This window comes from Bubalus bubalis, chromosome 16 (genome assembly GCF_019923935.1).
Source record: "Bubalus bubalis isolate 160015118507 breed Murrah chromosome 16, NDDB_SH_1, whole genome shotgun sequence".
NCBI classification, from domain to species: domain Eukaryota; kingdom Metazoa; phylum Chordata; class Mammalia; order Artiodactyla; family Bovidae; genus Bubalus; species Bubalus bubalis.
This window is the reverse complement of record NC_059172.1, coordinates 31,303,563-31,324,905: the sequence shown is the minus strand read 5'-3', so window position 1 is coordinate 31,324,905 and position 21,343 is coordinate 31,303,563. Positions and strand designations below refer to the sequence as shown.

The window sequence follows — 21,343 nt, the reverse complement described above, 5'->3', positions numbered from 1 at the left end:
TTAAAAATATTTTTGTATTAAAAACATAATTCTTTTATAATTAGAAAAAGCCATTAACTACTGTTTCAATGCAAATATACTGAAATGCCTATAGAGGATGTCTTGAGGTTGTTAAATTATGTTTTTCGTTCTCCTCCTATTTTGCTGTATTTTCCAAAAGGAATCTGTATTATTTAAATCCCCTGAAAATACAAACAAAAAGAAAATAAGATGCATTCCTCATGCTATCCATATCAAAGAGGTTAAATATTATAAAAACTACTCTTTTAATTGAAGGAAGTAAAAACTGCTCATAATTATTGATATTTGTTGTACCAATTGCAAGTAGATTTTATAAAGCTGGAATTAGCTGATAAAACTGCTACCCACAATATATTACTTTGGATATGGGTTGGATACCTTATATATTCTGTCTGAAAAAAGAAAGTAGAGCCTCAAATTAAGGCTGCTATTCTATATCAATCCAAATAGTCAACTCTTCATAGCAGGGAGCACGGCAAAGAGCTTAAGAACTTAGGATCTATAAAGACTTGGGATAGAGTCCTACCTTTGTCTTTTATTAGCTTTATTATTAGGGCGATCTTAGACCTAAGTTATTTCACTAAAGATGATGATGAAAGTTGCTCAGTCGTGTCCGACTCTTTGCGACCCCATGGACCATATACATATAGTCCATGGAATTCTCCAGGCCAGAATACTGGAGTGGGTAGCCTTTCCCTTCTCCAGGGGATCTTCCCAACCCAGGGATAGAACCCAGGTCTCCCACACTGTAGGCGGATTCTTTACCAGCTGAGACCCACAAGGGAAGCCCAAATTGAAGATAACAGGTACCTAATTCACAGACTTGTTTTAATGATTAAATTTGACAGTATCCATGCCGAGTCTTCAGCATAATATCTAGCTTATGATAAATACTAAACAGAAACTTAAAATTATAACAGGCAATAATTCATAAGTATTACTATTGTTTGAGCCTGGAAAATTTTCTAGTTTAAGATACAAACATAATTTTAAGTATGCTCCAAATCCCTGGTATGACTAAATGGTAAGGCAAAAGTCATAATCACGTGAAGTACCTTTTTCTGTGGGGTTTTCTTTGTGTAAATTTGGAAAGTAAGATTGGAATTCCACCAGTGTTTGATCATTGGGCCACCAAACTGTACTGGAAACACAGATCTCTGCTGGAATTTCACCACTGTAAGGAGAATCAGACACACAAGCACATGTCATACCATCCAACTAGAGCCATTTCACCAATTTATGCCTTGATACCACCCACCTCTTTTTCAAATCTAACTAAAATCTCTTTTAGGAATCCAGTCAGTGTAATTTCACAGAAGTGTTAGGGTTATAGGACTTTGACTCTGTTCCTCCTGCCGTGATTAGTCACTTCAAGCAGTCAGCTGAGAAGCTGAGGAGAAGGGAGCCATGGAAGCCCTGGCAGCAGTCTTGGCCCACATTTCGGTGTTCTATCAGTAGACCAGTGTTCCTTAACTGAGATGCGGGCTTTGTGACCATGATCTTGCGGTGCTCAATGGAAATGCCAAACATTAGTTATGCTTGGAAAGCACTTAAAGAGCAACTGGGTGAGGATATTGATTCCAAAGTGAAGGGAATGGTCTTTCTCAAAGGAAAGCAGGGTGTTTGCTTTGATATCCCTACTGCATCAGTAACAGAAGTACAGGAAAAATGGCATGATTCACGGTGCTGGCAGCCTTCTGTGGCCATGGAGCAACCAGAGCTGGAAGGACTATGGGAAGGATATTACAACTTCTGAGGACAGAGGGAAGGCAATTGAGGCGTCAAGGGACAGCGTGAGGGCAACCAAGGTGTCAGGGAACAGCGGAAAGAAGTAGAAGCTTCAGAGGACAGCGAGCAGGAGGTAGCTACACAAGTAACAGATTCCAAACCAAAAGCCGGAAGCACAGTTTTAATAAAGCATTCAGACAGTACTTTGAAGTAGCGGATTTATTTGGCAAAAACAGAACAATGTTCAGCAACATGGAACTGAACATTATTTTTCATACCAAGTTAAAAGCACATTGTATTTCCTTCCTGACCACTTTCCCAGTCCCCACCTCTTCAAGAGAGATAAGCTTCATCTAAATTATTTCATATGATTGATGATAGCAATTTATAACTTTATTGCTATTTCTATCTTGGGTATTACTTTGGAAAAGGTGTACAGATTCATTATATATTCAAATGTATTGTCTACAGATTATAAAGTAAAGACAAGGATATATCAGAGAAGGAAATGGCAACCCACTCCAGTACTCTTGCCTGGAATATCCCATGGATGGAGGAGCCTGGTAGGCTATATCCATGGGGTCGCTAAGAGTCGGACACAACTGAGCAGCTTCACTTTCACTTTTCACTTTCATGCACTGGAGAAGAAAATGGCAACCCACTCCAGTGTTCTTGCCTGGAGAATCCCAGGGACAGAAAAGCCTGGTGGGCTGCTGTGTATGGGGTTGCACAGAGTCGGACATGACTGACATGACTTAGCAGCATCAGCAAGGATATATCTGCTGATACTTAAACAAAAATTTTTTTATTTAAGGCAATTGTTTTACAGAATTTTGTTGTTTTCTATCAAATCTCAATGTGAATCAGCCATTTTTAAGTTGACCTGTCTTTATATTTAGAAATGTCTCTTAATAGTAACCTTCCCTGGTGGCTCAGATGGTAAAGAAATCTGCCTGCAATGCAGTAGATCCATGTTCGATCCCTGTATTGGGAATATTCCCTGGAGAAGGAAATGGCAACCCACTCCAGTATTCTTGCCTGGAGAATTCCATGGATAGAGAAGCCTGGCAGGCTAAGTCCATGGGGTCACAAAAACTTGGACACAACTAAGCGACTATCCCTCTAAGACTGAAATAACAAAGACAAAGAGAAAACCCTGGGTACAGTACAGAGAAGATAAGGAGGGCTATGTTGCTCTGCTTTGCTATGAGAAATCATCAGTGTCAAGCATATGAGCACTGGATATGTAAAGAGACATACCATACACTTCACTGGGTGTAAGGTATGGCTTAGTGTTTTAAAAGACAAGTTGATAGGTAGTATAATGAAAGAAGGGAGATGGCTGGACAGTGAGGGATAAATGAAGAGAAGAACTGAATCAAAAGCTATAATAATGAAAATGAGTTTATTTTCTGACTGAAGACGAGGGGACTCCTCTTGTCACACTTGGACAAGTGTGATGTTCGTTTGCAGTGTTGGGCAGAATGGAGTCTGTTTTTTATACAGAAAGGAAAAGGCTTCTGCTGTAATAGCAAGTGTGAACGGGATAAAATGATGGTAGTATCTGAGTCTGTGCTCCCTGCTATGGGGCTTTAATAGGTTTTAAAAACAGGAAATGTGGAGTAGAATCATTTGATATATGAGTAAGTTCTATTATTTACTAATGAACCACTTCAGCCACAATTTATCACCTGTAAAATGATCTTCCAGTTCATTCACTTCTAGACCCTTAAAATGGATCTGAAGAACCCACACAAAAATGCCCAGATATAGGGAATCCACTATCTCTAATATTCATTCAAACAGCCCACTTGATCTACTGATCTCTATCGTTGCCATCTTAATTCTTGACTCTATTTATTTCTCTTGGTACTCATGGACAGAATCTGGGCCTTGTTATTTGGATCCATCCACAGGAACTGTTAACCAGCAAGCCTACACTCACTGGAGCAGTTTCCCTGCTTCTCCCACTAAGGAAAGAGAAGTTAAGACAACACCTACACCTCATTGATGTGCTGAGAGGATCAACTGAGGTAACAGATAAAAGAGCACTTTAAAACTTTAAAACACTATAAAATCTCTTTTACAAAAAGAACTCTATATCAACCTGGTGCTACTTGGATTTCTCCCTACTAGTTAAGTATGTCTTGGCACTGTTATTTTATTTCTTATATAATTCTGTTTCTTAAGCTCATTATTATTTTAAACTAAAAGTGAGTTAAGGCAATAATGGAAGAAGAAATTCATGTAAACAAATTGCTAGCAATATCCCTAAAAGACTTTTTTTTTTTTTAAAGAGCTGAAGGAGATACTGAAAATATCTTGTCCACTGCATGTCATTATTGAGAGGGGCCCACAGATGGAAAGGCCATTGTGTTCAGGGTCACAGAATTAAGTGTCTGGTATAACCAGAGCTAGAACTCTTCCAATTCTTGACTTGATGCTTATTCCATATGTCCCATATTATCCTTCTCAGAATGACAAAAGGAAAATTCAGTCTCTGTGGCCAACAATAATAATGCATGAGAAGCAATACAGATTAAGTGCACACAATTTGGAATCAAAAAAGTTCTAGGTGCAAATTCTAGTTCAACCATAAATCAGTTATATTCTCTTAGCCAAGTTATTTAATTGATTTATGTCTTAGCTTTCTTTTTCCTCATCTATGTTTATGTGTTTTAAAGGATCACATGATTAATGTATGTAAAACACTGATACTATAGTGCCCCCCAAATGTGAACTACTATTCAGTTCAAATCAGTCACTCAGTCATGTCCGACTCTTTGCGACCCCATGAATCACAGCATGCCAGGCCTCCCTGTCCATCACCAACTCCCAGAGTTCACTCAAACTCATGTCCATTGAGTCAGTGATGTCACCCAGCCATATCATCCTCGGTCATCCCCTTCTCCTCCTGCCCCCAACCCCTCCCAGCATCAGGGTCTTTTCCAATGAGTCAACTCTTCGCATGAGGTGGCCAAAGTATTGGAGTTTCAGCTTCAGCATCAATCCTTCCAATGAACATCCAGGACATAGGATGGACTGGTTGGATCTCCTTGCAGTCCAAGGGACTCTCAAGAGTCTTCTCCAACACCACAGTTCAAAAGCATCAATTCTTCAGCGCTCAGCTTTCTTCACAGTCCAACTCTCACATCCATACATGACCACTGGAAACACCATAGCCTTGACTAGATGGACCTTTGTTGGTGAAGTAATATCTCTGCTTTTCAATATGCTATCTAGATTGGTCATAACTTTCTTTCCAAGGAGTAAGCGTCTTTTAATTTCATGGCTGCAATCACCATCTGCAGTGATTTTAGAGCCCAGAAAAATAAAGTCTGACACTGTTTCCACTATTTCCCCATCTATTTCCCATGAAGTGATGGGACCAGATGCCATGATCTTCGTTTTCTGAATGTTGAGCTTTAAGCCAACTTTTTCCCTCTCCTCTTTCACTTTCATCAAGAGGCTTTTGAGTTCCTCTTCACTTTGTGCTATAAGGGTAGTGTCATCTGCATATTTGAGGTTATTGATATTTCTCCCAGCAATCTTGATTCCAGCTTTTGCTTCTTCCAGCCCAGCGTTTCTCATGATGTACTCTGCATAGAAGTTAAATAAGCAGGGTGACAATATACAGCCTTGATGTACTCCTTTTCCTATCTGGAAAAGTTGTTGTTTCATGTCCAGTTCTAACTGTTGCTTCCTGACCTGCATATAGATTTCTCAGGAGGCAGGTCAGGTGGCCTGGTATTCCCATTTCTTTCAGAATTTTCCACAGTTTATTGTGGTCCACACAGTCAAAGGCTTTGGCATAGTCAGTAAAGCAGAAATAGATGTTTTTCTGGAACTCTCTTGCTTTGTCGATGATCCAGTGGATGTTGGCAATTTGATCTCTGGTTCCTCTGCCTTTTCTAAAACCAGCTTGAACATCAGGAAGTTCACGGTTCACGTATTGCTGAGGCCTGGCTTGGAGAATTTTGAGCATTACTTTACTAGCGTGTGAGATGAGTGCAGTTGTGTGGTAGATTGAGCATTCTTTGGCATTGCCTTTCTTAGGGACTGGAATGAAAACTGACCTTTTCCAGTCCTGTGGCCACTGCTGAGTTTTCCAAATTTGCTGGCATAGTGAGTGCAGCACTTTAACAGCATCATCTTTAAGGATTTGAAATAGCTCAACTGAAATTCCATCACCTCCACTAGCTTTGTGCGTAGTGATGCTTTCTAAGGCCCACTTGACTTTGCATTCCAGGATATCTGGCTCTAGGTGAGTGATCACACCATTGTGATTATCTGGGTCGTAAAGCTCATTTTTGTACAGTTCTTCTGTGTATTCTTGCCACCTCTTCTTGATATCTTCTGCTTCTGTTAGGTCCATACTATTTCTGTCCTTTATTGAGCCCATCTTTGCATGAAATGTTCCCTTGGTATCTCTAATTTTCTTGAAGAGATCTCTAGTCTTTCCCATTCTGTTGTTTTCCTCTATTTCTTTGCACTGATTGCTGAGGAAGGCTTTCTTATGTCTCCTTGCTATTCTTTGGAACTCTGTATTTAGATGTTTATATCTTTCCTTTTCTCCTTTGCTTTTCACTCCTCTTCTTTTCACAGCTATTTTTAAGGCCTTCTCAGACAGCCAATTTGGTTTTTTTCATTTCTTTTCCATGGGGATGGTCTTGATCCCTGCCTCCTGTACAATGTCACGAACCTCCATCCATAGTTCATCAGGCACTCTATCAGATCCAGTCCCTTAAATCTATTTCTCACTTCCACTGTATAATCATAAGGGATTTGCTTTAGGTCATACCTGAATGGTCTAGTGGGAAAACTACCTTTAGTTATATGCTATTTTAGAGTTTAATGCTTTTACATTCATTATCCTGTCTGACTGTACATTAAGCCCTTGTGTAGTACAGGCAGTCCTTGCTTTGGAGATACTATGTTAACTGAAACTCGTGCATATCAGAACCATGTCCTTCCTGTATCTCAAGTTTATAGATGGGGAACGTGAGGCTCAGAGAAGTTTTAAGGAGCTCATCAAATGTCATATGGATAGGAGGTAGAAGAGGGACGACCTGAGAAGAGAATCCAACATTTTTCTTTGTATTGGGATTTGATAAAAACAGATTAATTGCGTTAAAGCTTCTCAAACATACTTCAGCCAGCAGAATCACTCTCGAATGCTTTGAACAAACCTATACAGTACCTTTTGTTACTATCAGTAACTTAAGTATACAGAAAACATATGAAAAATGTGAATGCCTTAATTCTTCCTTAAGGTGATGGAGAAAGTGAAAAAAATGATGCTAGTAAAAGAGTATTTTAAATTACTTTAGGTGCTGTTTTTAAGGGCAAATAAGGATTTATTTTAAGGGTATTTATTTTTAATGTTTGGGCTGGAAATATATCAAATAAGAAATGATGTATGTGCAATACTATTCAATGAAGCACTGTTTTTAATAGCAACGTATAGAAAGCAACTTAAATATTGTTAAGTTGAAGTATTATTGCAAGTCAAAAAAACCAGTCAGTAAAATCACATATTGTATGATTCCACTTAAATCAAATGTCCAGGATGGGAAAACTGAGACAAAGTAGGTTAGGAGTTGCTTAGTGAAAGGGGGCTAAGAGGGAACTGAAGAATGAATGCTAATAAGTATGGGATTTCTTTTAGGTGAAATAAAAATGCTCTAAAATTAAGATTGTGGTGATGGTTATACAACTTGTGAATATATTAAAAATCACTGTGTTGTATACTTCAAACAGGTGAATGACATGGTATGTGAATTGTATCGTGATAAAGATATTTTAAAAAGGGAAGAAAAGGAAAACAATAATAGCTGCAAGAACGTGATTTAAGAGTCAAGTTCTGAGTTACAGTTTCAGCTATGTCACTGCCCTGCATGAGGACAGCCAGAGGACAGGATAAACCTCTGGGCCAGTTTCCTCACTTGAAAGGAGTAAGATAAAGTCACCTCAAAATTCTTTCTACCTCTAAGATTCTATGATAATATAGGAATATATGAGTAATTACAGATTCACAAATCCTTACAACACCAAAATGTCTAAGGAGCAGAAATCAAATTCTCTCTTACCTCCATCTATAATTTTACTGGATGCAAGTCGAACCACCTCAGTGATCAAAGTGGTCTTTGTCAATCCATTTTTGGAAAAGCCCACAGGAAAGTGATATTCCACAAAGAAGGTGCTAAAAAAATCAAAATAATTAAAAAACAAACCAAATAACAAACTTATTTTCTGATAAATCCTACATATCTTTCAGAGCCTTGTTTTAGAACCCCAGGTCCTCAGAGGACTTCCTCTTTTCAAAGCCTTCACCAATCTTGTGTTCGTACAGCACTTTTCATATAAAACATCTCTTTTGGCCCCTAAAGTCCTATTATAGCAGCCATTCAAATGTTTCTCTCTCCTGCTGACTATAAGGCATGGAAGAACAAAGCCTGGCTCTTAAGTTTCTTTATTCTCAAGATTTTTAGTGCTTGGGACCTAGTGGGAGATTTAGTACATTTTATTGATTGATGATGCATATGAAAACACTAAGTACAATATAATTTCTTCTTCTCATCACAAATACTTCCCAGAAATGTCACATTTAGTTTTCCCATGTGAGAGACATACCGCTTTTTTGATGTCAGCTTAGGTGGTCTCCCAGGAAAAGTTTTTTTGCCAGAGGTATCCTGAGGACTATCTGGAGGAACTCCCATTGTTTCGATGATGATTCTGACTGAATGTGTTCTACCCAGAAGGGCCAGTTTATCCACACTTAGTGTCATCACTTGGGCATCTTCTGGAGTTTCTGATAGCATCTGCTGTTCAACAAGATTTCTGAAAGGAGTTCATACAGGTAGTGAGGCAGACTGTCAGAAGCCAAATATGAAATGATCTAGTTTGTACAGGCAACAGGAGGAAAGAAAAAGGGCAGCAGGCTTCTTAATGCACAAGTTATCAAAGACTGAGAAACGGCCTTACTCCTAATTTACAGTGAAAAAAATCTCAAAAACTATAAAAACATTCTTGTAATCCAAAGGCTTATCTCCACACAAGTATAGAAACTGATATTATAGAATCAGGTCTTCAGCAAGACTTTACTTCAGTTACTACTTTAATATAAACTACTATCATCATTTTGTATATTCCTTTTCATTTGCTTTCTTTATGTATACTTTCTACATTAAGTGTAACAGAGTACAAATACAACCCAGAATTCTGCTTTCTCTCTTAGTCATTTTAGTATATCCATCTTTTCATGTTATTACATGTTTAAGGATTGCAATACTTACTGCATTACTGTAATTCACTTAACCAGTCTGACAGTGTTGGCAAACACAGGTCATTTCACATGAGGAGATCTTGTAAAAATAATCTCTTTGTTTTTGCCTCTAAACAAGCATTCATAAAGAGGCTCACCTATTTTTCTTACCCATCTCCTTCTTCGACTTATGATCATTTGACTTTAGAACCTTAGGAGATCTGGCAAGAGCTTTTGACTGGCTCATTGTTTTAGAAGGGACATCATCATCTTCACTGAAGATATCACTGACGCTGATATCAGATTTCTATTGAGGGAGAGAAAAGAGAAGAGGGGCACTAAAAGATAACTGCTTTGGGAATAGAGGTAATGAAACCATTTCTCTGAAAGTAGTAATCTAGAAAGAACTGATATTAGGGAGACAATCCTATGTTTCTCTTGGCTACACAAAAATAACCCGAAGTTCATAAAAATAACCTACAAGTTCAGTTCAAAGAAAATAAACAAAATTAGATTCTTCTTTCAAATTCTCAATAATAATAATAATGACTATTTACTGATTGCCTACTATGTATCTGGTACTATGTTAAATGCTGCACGTGTATTTTTAGTACTTATTACATTCCTATAAGGCATCCTCATCTCAATTTTTACAAATGAGAAAATGAATGCTGAGAGAAGTTAGGCGCCGTTAAGACTCACTGTTGCTGCTGCTGCTGCTAAGTCATGTCAGTCAGGTCCAACTGTGTGCGACCCCATAGACGGCAGCCCACCAGGCTCCTCTGTCCCTGGGATTCTCCAGGCAAGAATACTGGAGTTGGTTGCCATTTCCTTCTCCAATGCATGCATGCATGCTAAGTCACTTCAGTCATGCCCGACTCTGTGCTACCCCATAGATGGCAGCCCACCAGGCTCTGCTGTCCACAGGATTCTCTAGGCAAGAATACTGGACTGGGTAGCAATTTCTTTCTCCAAGATTTACAGCTGTAAGTAGTAAAGGCAGATCTTGCTCTCCGTGGGTTCCAAAGCCTCTATTTTTACCACAGTTTGGGGCAAAATGATTGTACAGTATCACCTAACTACATGGGTGCAAAGACTAATTTTTTTTACCACTCTAATGCAGTGCTCAAGGCTTAGGAGGTAATATGTTCCAGGGGAAAAACATGGGCTTTTTGCCAGACTACGGTAAGAATTCTAGTTCTGCCACCTATTAATAATTACTAGCAATTAACGTCTCTTAAGTCTTTATTTCATGATATGTAAAAGAGATGACACTATCTCATGGGGCTAGCAAAAGAATTAAGTGAAATAATCAATTTAAAACATTTTGGACAATTCTTAATAATAGGTAACATAAATTCTCTGACACAGAAAATGTGTAATCAATATAAGTTCCCATAGCTAGTATGAAGCTGCTGTAAAACACAGGAAGCTCCGTCTGGTGCCCTGTGACAATCTAGAGGGGTAGGATGGGGTGGGCTGGAGGGAGGCTCAAGAGAGAGGAGATGTATTTATATTTATGGCTGATTCATGTTGTTGTACAACAGAAACCAACACAACGTTATAAAGCAATTATCCTCCAATTAAAGAACAAAGTAAGCTCCCTTTCTCTTCTCCTATGGGTAACAGTATCAGTGATGACTTTTATTGTAGAAAGTCATGAAATCCTAACAATTCACAATGTCTTTTAAATCCATCTCCTCTTTTCCAACCCCACTGCTAGCTACCACTCTAATTCTGGCTCTTTCTGTCTCTGTCTTTCTTTCTGTCTCATGGTTCCAACACCAAAAGTGGCTTCCTATCTGCTCCTGTTATTCTCCTCTCAGCCGGCCTCCTACATAATTGCTAGGTTAACATTGTTAGAACACTATTTAGGTCATGTCATTTCCTCCTCACTTAATATTCAAATACTTTCCCAGACTGGTTGCAGTGTGTGAGCTCACGTTGTTAATATACCCTCCACATGAATTCTTACCCAATCAAACTAGATGCCTGGTAGTACACAAACTGCTTCTCTAAACAGGTCATTCTTTCTATTCCTATTTCATATCCTTTATCGCTCTGAAACTATTTTTCAAGTCTCAGTTAAAATCCCTTATCCCTCATGACGCTCCTTCCTGACAATCTCATGTAAAAGTTCTCCCTGCTCCTTCTGTACCCTGGTAGCTCTCAGTCTTTCCACTGAGCTGATATAAACTACATTGTATTTCAGGTATCTGTGCTAACCTGGAGAAACAGAAAATGGGGAATACGATAGTGATCTTCACAAATATAAAGTATTATTTGTGGAACAGTAAATGAGCTTATTTTATATATACTCTGTGTGGGCTCAGTCGTGTCCGAATCTGTGACTCCATGGACGGCAGCCCACCAGGCTCCTCTGTCCATGGAATTTTCCAGGCAAGAATACTGGAATAGGTGGCCATTTCCTAGTTCAAGGGATCCTCCCAATCCAGGGATCAAACCCTAGTCTCTTGCATCTCTTGTACTGGCAGGCAGATTCTTTACCACTGTGCCACCTGGGAAGCCCCATATACTCTGCTGCTGCTGCTGCTAAGTCGCTTCAGTCGTGCCCGACTCTGTGCGACCCCATAGACGGCAGACCACCAGGCTCCCCCGTCCCTGGGATTCTCCAGGCAAGAATACTGGAGTGGGTTGCCATTTCCTTCTCCAATGCATGAAAGTGAAAAGTCAAAGTGAAGTCGCTCAGTCATGTCTAACTCTTAGCGACCTCAGGGACTGCAGCCCATCAGGCTCCTCTGTCCATGGGATTTTCCAGGCAAGAGTACTGGAGTGGGGTGCCATTGCCTTCTACAAGATGCTAAACCAACAAATGGAACATATACCTTGATATAAGAAATAACTTTGAAAATGCTAAAACTGCCTGAAAAGAGAATGTTCTTGGGTCAGTAGGGATATTTGTTCCCCATGTGTAGAGGTACTTCTGGAACATCTCTATCTGAAGAGATACCAGTCAAGGGTGGTTCTGAGAGTATACCTAAATTAGCTCTTCCTTCAAAGAGCTCTAAGGAAGCCATACAATATATTAAGACTATAGGCTTTGGACTCAGGCAAACCTGAATTTGAATCTTAGTTCCAACACTTATTTGTATTTGTACTTGGACAAAATAATTAATCTTACTAGTCTTATCTCCTCATCTGTAGAATGAAGGTAACACCCTCCTCTTCAGACTGTTGTTATAATTATGTAAAAGGAATAGCTTTCTGTCTGGCAAGTAGTAATGTGCCTACACCCACTAATATTATTAATAACTCTATGATTAACACAAGAGAAGTAATTATTTAATTAATTTCTCCAATTCCTAAGCTTTCAGATTCAGTAACTTACAGGTGCTGTATAAAATAAGTTCTCCAGGAGACTCTGGTCATATTGAGGGTCATTGGGCTCACTGCTGCAATACACATCACTCCCAGGAGATGGGGAATCTGGAGGAGAGCCTAGGCCATCCCAATAGCGACCTTGGGACAATTCAGCACTGCAGAAATAAGAAAAATAAAATAGAACTTTAAAAGACGTTTCATCTTATTCTTTTTTTTTGGGGGTAAACATTCTAAAGTTCTAAATGTGGAAGAAAATACATAAAACAGAAGACTTACATTATATAGAAGACCATCTAACACTTACTTTTATATCATAGTCCTCCTCTTCTGGGATGTAAACAACTAGCACTCAAAAAATACATTTCAGACACTGATTGTGAGCTCATTCATTTATTGAACAAACATTTTACTGGGTACCTATTATGTGCCAGGCATGCTGTTAGGTCCTGAATGGTACAGGGATGGCTAAGCTAACTTGTTCTACTCTTGTGCTGCTCATGGTGTAGTAGGGAGGGAAAAAAAGTAAACAACTGACTATAATTCAATGGAGTTAAATGTTATATACTGTTTTTGTGAAGAATGACTAATTCATAAACATGCCTTCTTCTATTAAGCAAAAATATATGTATTTATTTATGGAAAGATCAGCTCTATGAGGAGTAGAGAAATAAGTAGTAAAATAGTAAAATAAGTAAAATAGAACTCTACTTATATACAGTTTGTAAACTAATTAAGAAAGATAAGCATACAAATACATGTATATTTAATTTTAGTTTCTCCTATAGTAATTAGCATTTAATAAACAGTGGAAACAGTGTCAGACTTTATTTTTTTGGGCTCCAAAATCACTGCAGATGGTGACTGCAGCCATGAAATTAAAAGACGCTTACTCCTTGGAAGGAAAGTTATGACCAACCTAGATAGCATATTCAAAAGCAGAGACATTACTTTGCCTACAAAGGTCTGTCTAGTCAAGGCTATGGTTTTTCCAGTAGTCATGTATGGATGTGAGAGTTGGACTGTGAAGAAAGCTGAGCGCCGAAGAATTGATGCTTTTGAACTGTGGTGTTGGACAAGACTCTTGAGAGTCCTTTGGACTGCAAGGAGATCCAACCAGTCCATTCTAAAGGAGATCAGCCCTGTGTGTTCTTTGGAAGAAATAATGCTAAAGCTGCAACTCCAGTACTTTGGCCACCTCACGAGAAGAGTTGACTCATTGGAAAAGACTCTGATGCTGGGAGGGACTGGGGGCAGGAGGAGAAGGGGATGACAGAGGATGAGATGGCTGGATGGCATAAGCAACTCGATGGAAGTGAGTTTGAGTGAATTTCGGGAGATGGTGATAGACAGGGAGGCCTGGCATGCTGCAATTCATGGGGTCACAAAGAGTCGGACACAACTGAGCGACTGAACTGAACTGAAGTGTTCCTTTCTTTACCTTTCTTTAACCTACAGCAGAGCTTCTCAATCTTAGCACTACTGAAATGTTGGGTCAGATGAGTCACTGTTACTGGGAGCTACCATGTGCATTCTGGATCCCTGGACTCTACTCATCAGAAGCCAATAGCCTGAAAGCAATCCCTCCAGGTGTGATAACCAGAAGTATCTTCAGACATTTCCAAATGTCCCATACAGTGGGGATAGGGGGGAACTGGCTTCCAGTTGAGAACCACTTAACTATAGTAATCTCTCTCTCAAAGGTTAAGAACAACTTCCTAACTGCTCAAACCCAACTAACAACTTCACAATCGACACAGCTTCTCTGCAGCCTGTGAACACTGCTCCTTTTAGAAGCTCTACTTCTTGATGTTCTACACAACTCTTATTTGCCACTTATGGATCCCTACTCCCCTCTAGTAGCTTTTCTCCCCTCCTTGCAACACTTAAAGTTATGAATATTTCTACTGCTTAGTATACAGTCCTCCACTTTTTACTTATTTTTCAAAATTAACATTTCTTTGAATGTATTCTTATCTACAACACATTAAAAAAGCATGCCATTTCCCTCCATGCAATACTAAGGACATGAAAACTGAGAGAGGTCAGAGCCATTCTGCACAGGCCAGTGGCCTAGGGTTCCTGTTGGGAGGGCAGGAAATATAAAAGTTGGAAAAGAGGAGAGGGGGCCTGGAATTTGTCTGTATTCTTTAGCTACAAGACAAGTCTGCTCTCTTGTTTTTCTTCTTAATCATGTTTTAATCAAGGAAAACATGTACATGTACATATTTTAAAAGTCAAATAGGATCATAAGACAAATGAGAAACAGTAGCTGCCTGTCTCCTTAGAAGTAATCACTTTCAACTCCTTGTTTCTGTTGGTACTTACCTTTATATTTCTAAGTAACACGTGTGTTGCTATTTTCTGATTTTTTTCACTTTTCTAAATGACTTTGTATTATGAAAAAGTGAAGGATCCATTCTCTTAAATCATTATTCTTGAAAACAGATTTCCCTTTCCCCCATTTGAGAAGATGGGGGAAAGGGAAATCTGTTTCCAAGAACAATAACATCAAATCATAATAATGATTTAAGAGATATGATGTTAATCTTCAGGGTTAACATCATATCAGAGCCAAGTATAATTTACTACCCTTTCTTTACAAAGTCTAGCTTTTCTTGTTTTAATAACTGCCTTAATTTTTGTTTAAAGTAGCTTTCTATATGCCAATTATTATTTCATTATTGAACTCTCCAAGAGAACTGAACATTTCCTCTTGATCTGGTCAAACGCAGGAGAAATGTGTTTCTATCTATCCTTTCCCATCCTTAGAAGTATCGCTACAGAAGCCCTGTCCTGCTTCCACAAGCAGTGTCTGCTCTCTAAATATGGACATAGACCATAAAGCTCCTTTTCTCTTTTTTCTCTATTACATCCCCTGCTTCTTGGACTCCAAGCCTTGTTCTTTATTCCTAGATTCTCTTTGTGGCAGAGAATAGCCTGTGGTTTCCTGAGAACTAGTGCAAGAGAGGCAATGTTTTGAGTCCTTGGATGTATGAAAATATTTTTACCCTGCCCTCACATGATTGATAGTTTGACTGGAAATGGAATTTGAGATCGATAATTAAGAGTTTTCAGAATCCTGAAAGTAACTCTCCACTGCTTTCCATGGAGCTGGTAGAAAAGTCTTATTAAAAAATATATATAAACATTTATTTATTTTTGGCTCCATTGGGTCTTAGTTGTGGCACTCAGGTTGTAGCATGTGGGATCTTTAATTGCAGCATGCAAACTCTTAGCTGTGGCATGTGGGATCTAGTTCCCCAAGTAGGGATCAAACTCCCGCTTCCTGCATTGGGAGTGTGGATTCCCAGCCACTGGACCATCAGGGAAGTCCCTGTGCTGGATTCTTGATCTTTATGTGCTCTTTTGTGACTGGCTTCTTTCATTTAGCATGATTTTTCAAGGTTCCCTCATGCTGCAGCATGTTAACAGTACTTTTTTCCTTTTTCTGGACAAATAATACTCCATTTAAAAAATCTATTAATCAGCTGATGGGCATTTTTTACCGTTATGACTATTGCAATTCATGTACATGTTTTTACGTGGACTTATATTTTCGTTTTCTTTGGCTATATACTTAGGGAGTTGAACTGCTGGGACACACGATAACTTGATGTGCAACAATCTGAGGAACTGACAGATTATCTTCCAAAGTGGCTGCATCATTTTACACCACTACCAGCCATCTATGAAGATTTCAAATTTTCCACAGCCTCACCAACACTTAATCTGATTTTTTGATTCTAACCACCCTAGTGGGAAACCAGCCCTGAATATTCATTGGAAGGACTGATGCTGAAGCTGAAACTCTAATACTTTGGCCACCTGATGCGAAGAACTGACTCACTGGAAAAGACCCTGATGCTGGAAAAGACGGAAGGCAAGAGGAGAAGGGGACAACAGAGGATGAGATGGTTGGATGGCTTTACCAACTCGATGGACGTGAGTTTGAGCAAGCTCTGGGAGCTGGTGATGGATAGGGAAGCCTGGTGTGCTGCAGTCCATGGGGTCGCAGAGTTGGACACTGAGCGACTGAACTGAACTGATCCTACTGGGTATGAAGTAGTATCTTGTTTAGTTTTGATTTGCATTTCCCTGGTAACTAACTGATAGAATGTGGTCCACTGGAGAGGGAATGGCAAACCACTTCAGTATTCTTGCCTTGAGAACCCCATGAACAGTATGAAAAGGCAAAATGATAGGATACTGAAAGAGAAACTCCCCAGGTCAGTAGGTGCCCAATATGCTACTGGAGATCAGTGGAGAAGATCAGTGGAGAAATAACTCCAGAAAGAAAGAAGGGATGGAGCCAAAGCAAAAACAATACCCAGCTGTGGATGTGACTGGTGATAGAAGCAAGGTCCGATGCTGTAAAGAGCAATATTGCATAGGAACTTGTAATGTCAGGACCATGAATCAAGGCAAATTGGAAGTGGTCAAACAAGAGATGGCAAGAGTGAATGTCGACATTCTAGGAATCAGCGAACTGAAATGGACTGGAATGGGTGAATTTAACTCAGATGACCATTATATCTACTACTGCAGGCAGGAATCCCTCAGAAGAAATGGAGTAGCCATCATGGTCAACAAAAGAGTCCGAAATGCAGTACTTGGATGCAGTCTCAAAAACGACAATGATCTCTGTTCATTTCCAAGGCAAACCATTCAATATCACAGTAATCCAAGTCTATGCCCCGACCAGTAACGCTGAAGAAGCTGAAGTTGAACGGTTCTATGAAGACCTATAAGACCTTTTAGAACTAACACCCAAAAAAGATGTCCTTTTCATTATAGGGGACTGGAATGCAAAAGTAGGAACTCAAGAAACACCTGAAGTAACAGGCAAATTTGGCCTTGGAATACGGAATGAAGCAGGGCAGAGACTAACAGAGTTTTGCCAAGAAAATGCACTGGTCATAACAAACACCCTCTTCCAACAACACAAGAGAAGACTCTATACATGGACATCACCAGATGGTCAACACCGAAATCAGACTGATTATATTCTTTGCAGCCAAAGATGGAGAAGCTCTATATGGTCAGCAAAAACAAGACCAGGAGCTGACTGTGGCTCAGACCATGAATTCCTTATTGCCAAATTCAGACTTAAATTGAAGAAAGTAGGGAAAATTACTAGACCATTCAGGTATGACCTAAATCAAATCCCTTATAATTATACAGTGGAAGTGAGAAATAGATTTAAGGGCCTAGATCTGATAGATAGAGTGCCTGATGAGCTACGGAATGAGGTTCGTGACACTGTACAGGAGACAGGGATCAAGACCATCCCCATGGAAAAGAAATGCAAAAAAGCAAAATGGCTGTCTGGGGAGGCCTTACAAATAGCTGTGAAAAGAAGAGAAGCGAAAAGCAAAGGAGAAAAGGAAAGATATAAGCATCTGAATACAGAATTCCAAAGAATAGCAAGAAGAGATAAGAAAGCCTTCTTCAGTGATCACTGCAAAGAACAGAGGAAAACAACAGAATGGGAAAGACTAGAGACCTCGTCAAGAAAATCAGAGATGCCAAAGGAACATTTCATGCAAAGATGGGCTCGATAAAGGACAGAAATAGTATGGACCTAACAGAAGCAGAAGATATTAAGAAGAGATGGCAAGAATACACAGAAGAACTGTACAAAAAAGATCTTCACGACCCAGATAATCACGATGGTGTGATCACTGACCTAGAGCCAGACATCCTGGAATGTGAAGTCAAGTGGGCCTTAGAAAGCATCACTATGAACAAAGCTAGTGGAGGTGATAGAATTCCAGTTGAGCTATTCCAAATCTTGAAAGATGATGCTGTGAAGGTGCTACACTCAATATGCCAGCAAATTTGGAAAACTCAGCAGTGGCCACAGGACTGGAAAAGGTCAGTTTTCATTCCAATCCCAAAGAAAGGCAATGCCAAAGAATGCTCAAACTACCGCACAATTGCACTCATTTCACACGCTAGTAAAGTAATGCTCAAAATTCTCCAAGCCAGGCTTCAGCAATATGTGAACCGTGAACTTCCGGATGTTCAAGCTGGTTTTAGAAAAGGTAGAGGAACCAGAGATCAAATTGCCAACATCCGCTGGATCATGGAAAAAGCAAGAGAGTCCCAGAAAAACATCTATTTCTGCTTTACTGACTATGCCAAAGCCTTTGACTGTGTGGGTCACAATAAACTGTGGAAAATTCTGAAAGAGATGGGAATACCAGACCACCTGATCTGCCTCTTGAGAAATTTGTATGCAGGTCAGGAAGCAACAGTTAGAACTGGACATGGAACAACAGACTGGTTCCAAATAGGAAAAGGAGTACATCAAGGCTATATATCGTCACCCTGTTTATTTAACTTATATGCAGAGTACATCATGAGAAACGCTGGACTAGAAGAAACACAAGCTGGAATCAAGATTGCTGGGAGAAATATCAATAACCTCAGATATGCAGATGACACCACCCTTATGGCAGAAAGTGAAGAGGAACTCAAAAGCCTCTTGATGAAGGTGAAAGTGGAGAGTGAAAAAGTTGGCTTAAAGCTCAGCATTCAGAAAACAAAGATCATGGCATCCGGTCCTATCACTTCATGGGAAATAGATGGGGAAACAGTGGAAACAGTGTCAGACATTATTTTTCTGGGCTCCAAAATCACTGCAGATGATGACTGCAGCCATGAAATTAAAAGACACTTACTCCTTGGAAGGCAAGTTATGACCAACCTAGATAGCATATTCAAAAGCAGAGACATTACTTTGCCAACAAAGGGCCGTCTAGTCAAGGCTATGGTTTTTCCAGTGGTCATGTATGGATGTGAGAGTTGGAATGTGAAGAAAGCTGAGCGCCGAAGAATTGATGCTTTTGAACTGTGGTGTTGGAGCAGACTCTTGAGAGTCCCTTGGACTGCAAAGAGATCCAACCAGTCCATTCTGAAGGAGATCAGCCCTGGGATTTCTTTGGAAGGAATGATGCTAAAGCTGCAACTCCAGTACTTTGGCCACCTCATGGGAAGAGTTGACTCATTGGAAAAGACTCTGATGCTGGGAGGGATTGGGGGCAAGAAGAGAAGGGGACGACAGAGGAAGAGATGGCTGGATGGCATCACTGACTCAAATGACATGAGTCTGAGTGAACTCCGGAAGTTGGTGATGGACAGGGAGGCCTGGCGCGCTGCGATTCATGGGGTCACAAAGTTTCAGACACGACTGATCGACTGATCTGATCTGATCTGATAACTAAAGGTGCTGACAACTTTTATATGCATATTAGCCATCTGACTATCTTATTTGAAGAAATCTCTATGTAGAAACTTTGCCTTTTAAATTGGATTATTTATGCCTTAGTTATTAAGTTGTTGAGTTCCTCACATATTCTAATGTGTCTTTTATCAGATATAAGATTTATAAATATTTTCTTCCATTCTGTGATTATCTTTTCACTTCTTAATAGTATCTTTTGAAGCCCAAACATTTTTAATTTTCTTAAGTTTAACTTAACTATTTTTTGTTGTTGTTAGTTGTACTTCTGATGCATATCTAAGGATCCTTTTCCAAATTCAAGATTACAAAGACTTATCTCTGTTTTAAGAGTTTTATAGTTTTAGTTCTTCCATTTAGCTATCTAATTCATAGTGAATTAATTTTTAAAATATGGTTTGAGAGTCCAACTTCATTTTTTGCATGTGGCTAGCCAGCAGTGCCAGCACCATTTATTGAAAAGGAAATTCTTTCTTCCACTTAATGGTCTTGACACCATTGTTGAATATTAGTTGATATGGCTTTATTTCTAGACTACCAATTCTATTCCATTTATTTATGTCTATCCTTATGCCAGTACCAAACTGACTTGCTTACTCTTGCTTTGTAGTAAGTTTTAAAATAGCAAAGTGTGAATCCCTCTATTTTTTTCTTTTTTAAGATTCTTTTGGCTATTCTAGGTATCCTTTAATTTCATAGTAATTACAATCAGCTTGTCAATATCTATGAAGAAGTCAGCTATGAATTTGACAGGGATTGTACTGAATCATGAACATGAGATTTTCCCCATTTATTTAGATCTCCTTTAATTTCTTTCAACAATTTGCAGTTATGTTTTAAACTTCTTCAGTTAAATTTATTTGTATTTTATTCTTATCAATGTTATTATAAATGGAATTGTTTCTTAATTTTATTTATTTACTTACTGCATGGCTTGTAGGATCTTAGTTCCTTGACCAGGGATCAAACCCTAGCCCTGGCAGTGAAAGCCCTGAGTCCTAACTGATGGATCGTCAGGGAATTCCCTTAATCTTATTTTTTGATTGGTCACTGCAAGTAAATAGAAGTATAATTGACTTATCGTGTTATCCTGCAATCTGTCTCACAGTGGATTCTTTAGGATTTTTTACATACCAGATCATGTCATTTGTGAATACAGTCTTACTTCTTCCTTCCCAATTTGGAACCCTTTTATTTTTTTTCCTGCCTTAATTGTACAGGCCATATAGGTAATAAGAGATAGACCCCAAATTTCAACTGTGTCTATTTAAATTCCATGTTCTTTTCATTAGACACTGCTGACACTGGTGTTAAGGAAACAGGTGAGAAATAAGAATGTAAAGGTAGACTGGAGACCATTCTATAAGTGAAGCTAAGAATAAAAGGCTAAAGATTGGATTTTTATTTAGTAGATAATAAATAATGATTTAATATGTAATGAATAAGGGAATGACTTAGTTATTCAAAAGAAGTGTTGTTGCTTTAGGAAGATAAATCTGTTAACAATATACACAATAAATTGGAGGAAAAATTTTAAAGAAAAGAGAGTTAAGAGCTCTTACCTGCCCAACAGCAGCTGTATGGCTCTGGTATCAGCCTTTGTGTCATGTTTCCAATTTTCCTGTTTCTCAGTTGGAGGCAGGAGGTGATCTTCAATGTGGTCTTTAACTTGATTCCTAGATAAGGCTTTGATTCTAAGGAAGAAAAAAAATGTTTTCACTGGCTAACATATGGGAAAATCTAAA

The 21,343-nt window shown here is 39.0% G+C and overlaps 1 protein-coding gene across 5 annotated transcripts in view; it reads right to left on the bottom strand.

Moving 5' to 3' along the window:
* C2CD3 (C2 domain containing 3 centriole elongation regulator) overlaps window positions 1-21,343 on the bottom strand; it is a 127,413-nt gene that overhangs the window by 78,710 nt on the left and 27,360 nt on the right. For all 5 annotated transcript variants that reach the window (XM_044929377.2, XM_044929379.2, XM_044929380.2 and 2 more), the window contains exons 7-12: window positions 21,161-21,292; window positions 12,363-12,510; window positions 9,172-9,320; window positions 8,383-8,589; window positions 7,839-7,951; window positions 1,077-1,195 (exon numbers count right to left, since the gene is read on the bottom strand). In XM_044929377.2, coding sequence (XP_044785312.2) covers window positions 1,077-1,195; window positions 7,839-7,951; window positions 8,383-8,589; window positions 9,172-9,320; window positions 12,363-12,510; window positions 21,161-21,292 — 868 coding nt within the window. The remainder of the gene's footprint in view (window positions 1-1,076; window positions 1,196-7,838; window positions 7,952-8,382; window positions 8,590-9,171; window positions 9,321-12,362; window positions 12,511-21,160; window positions 21,293-21,343) is intronic.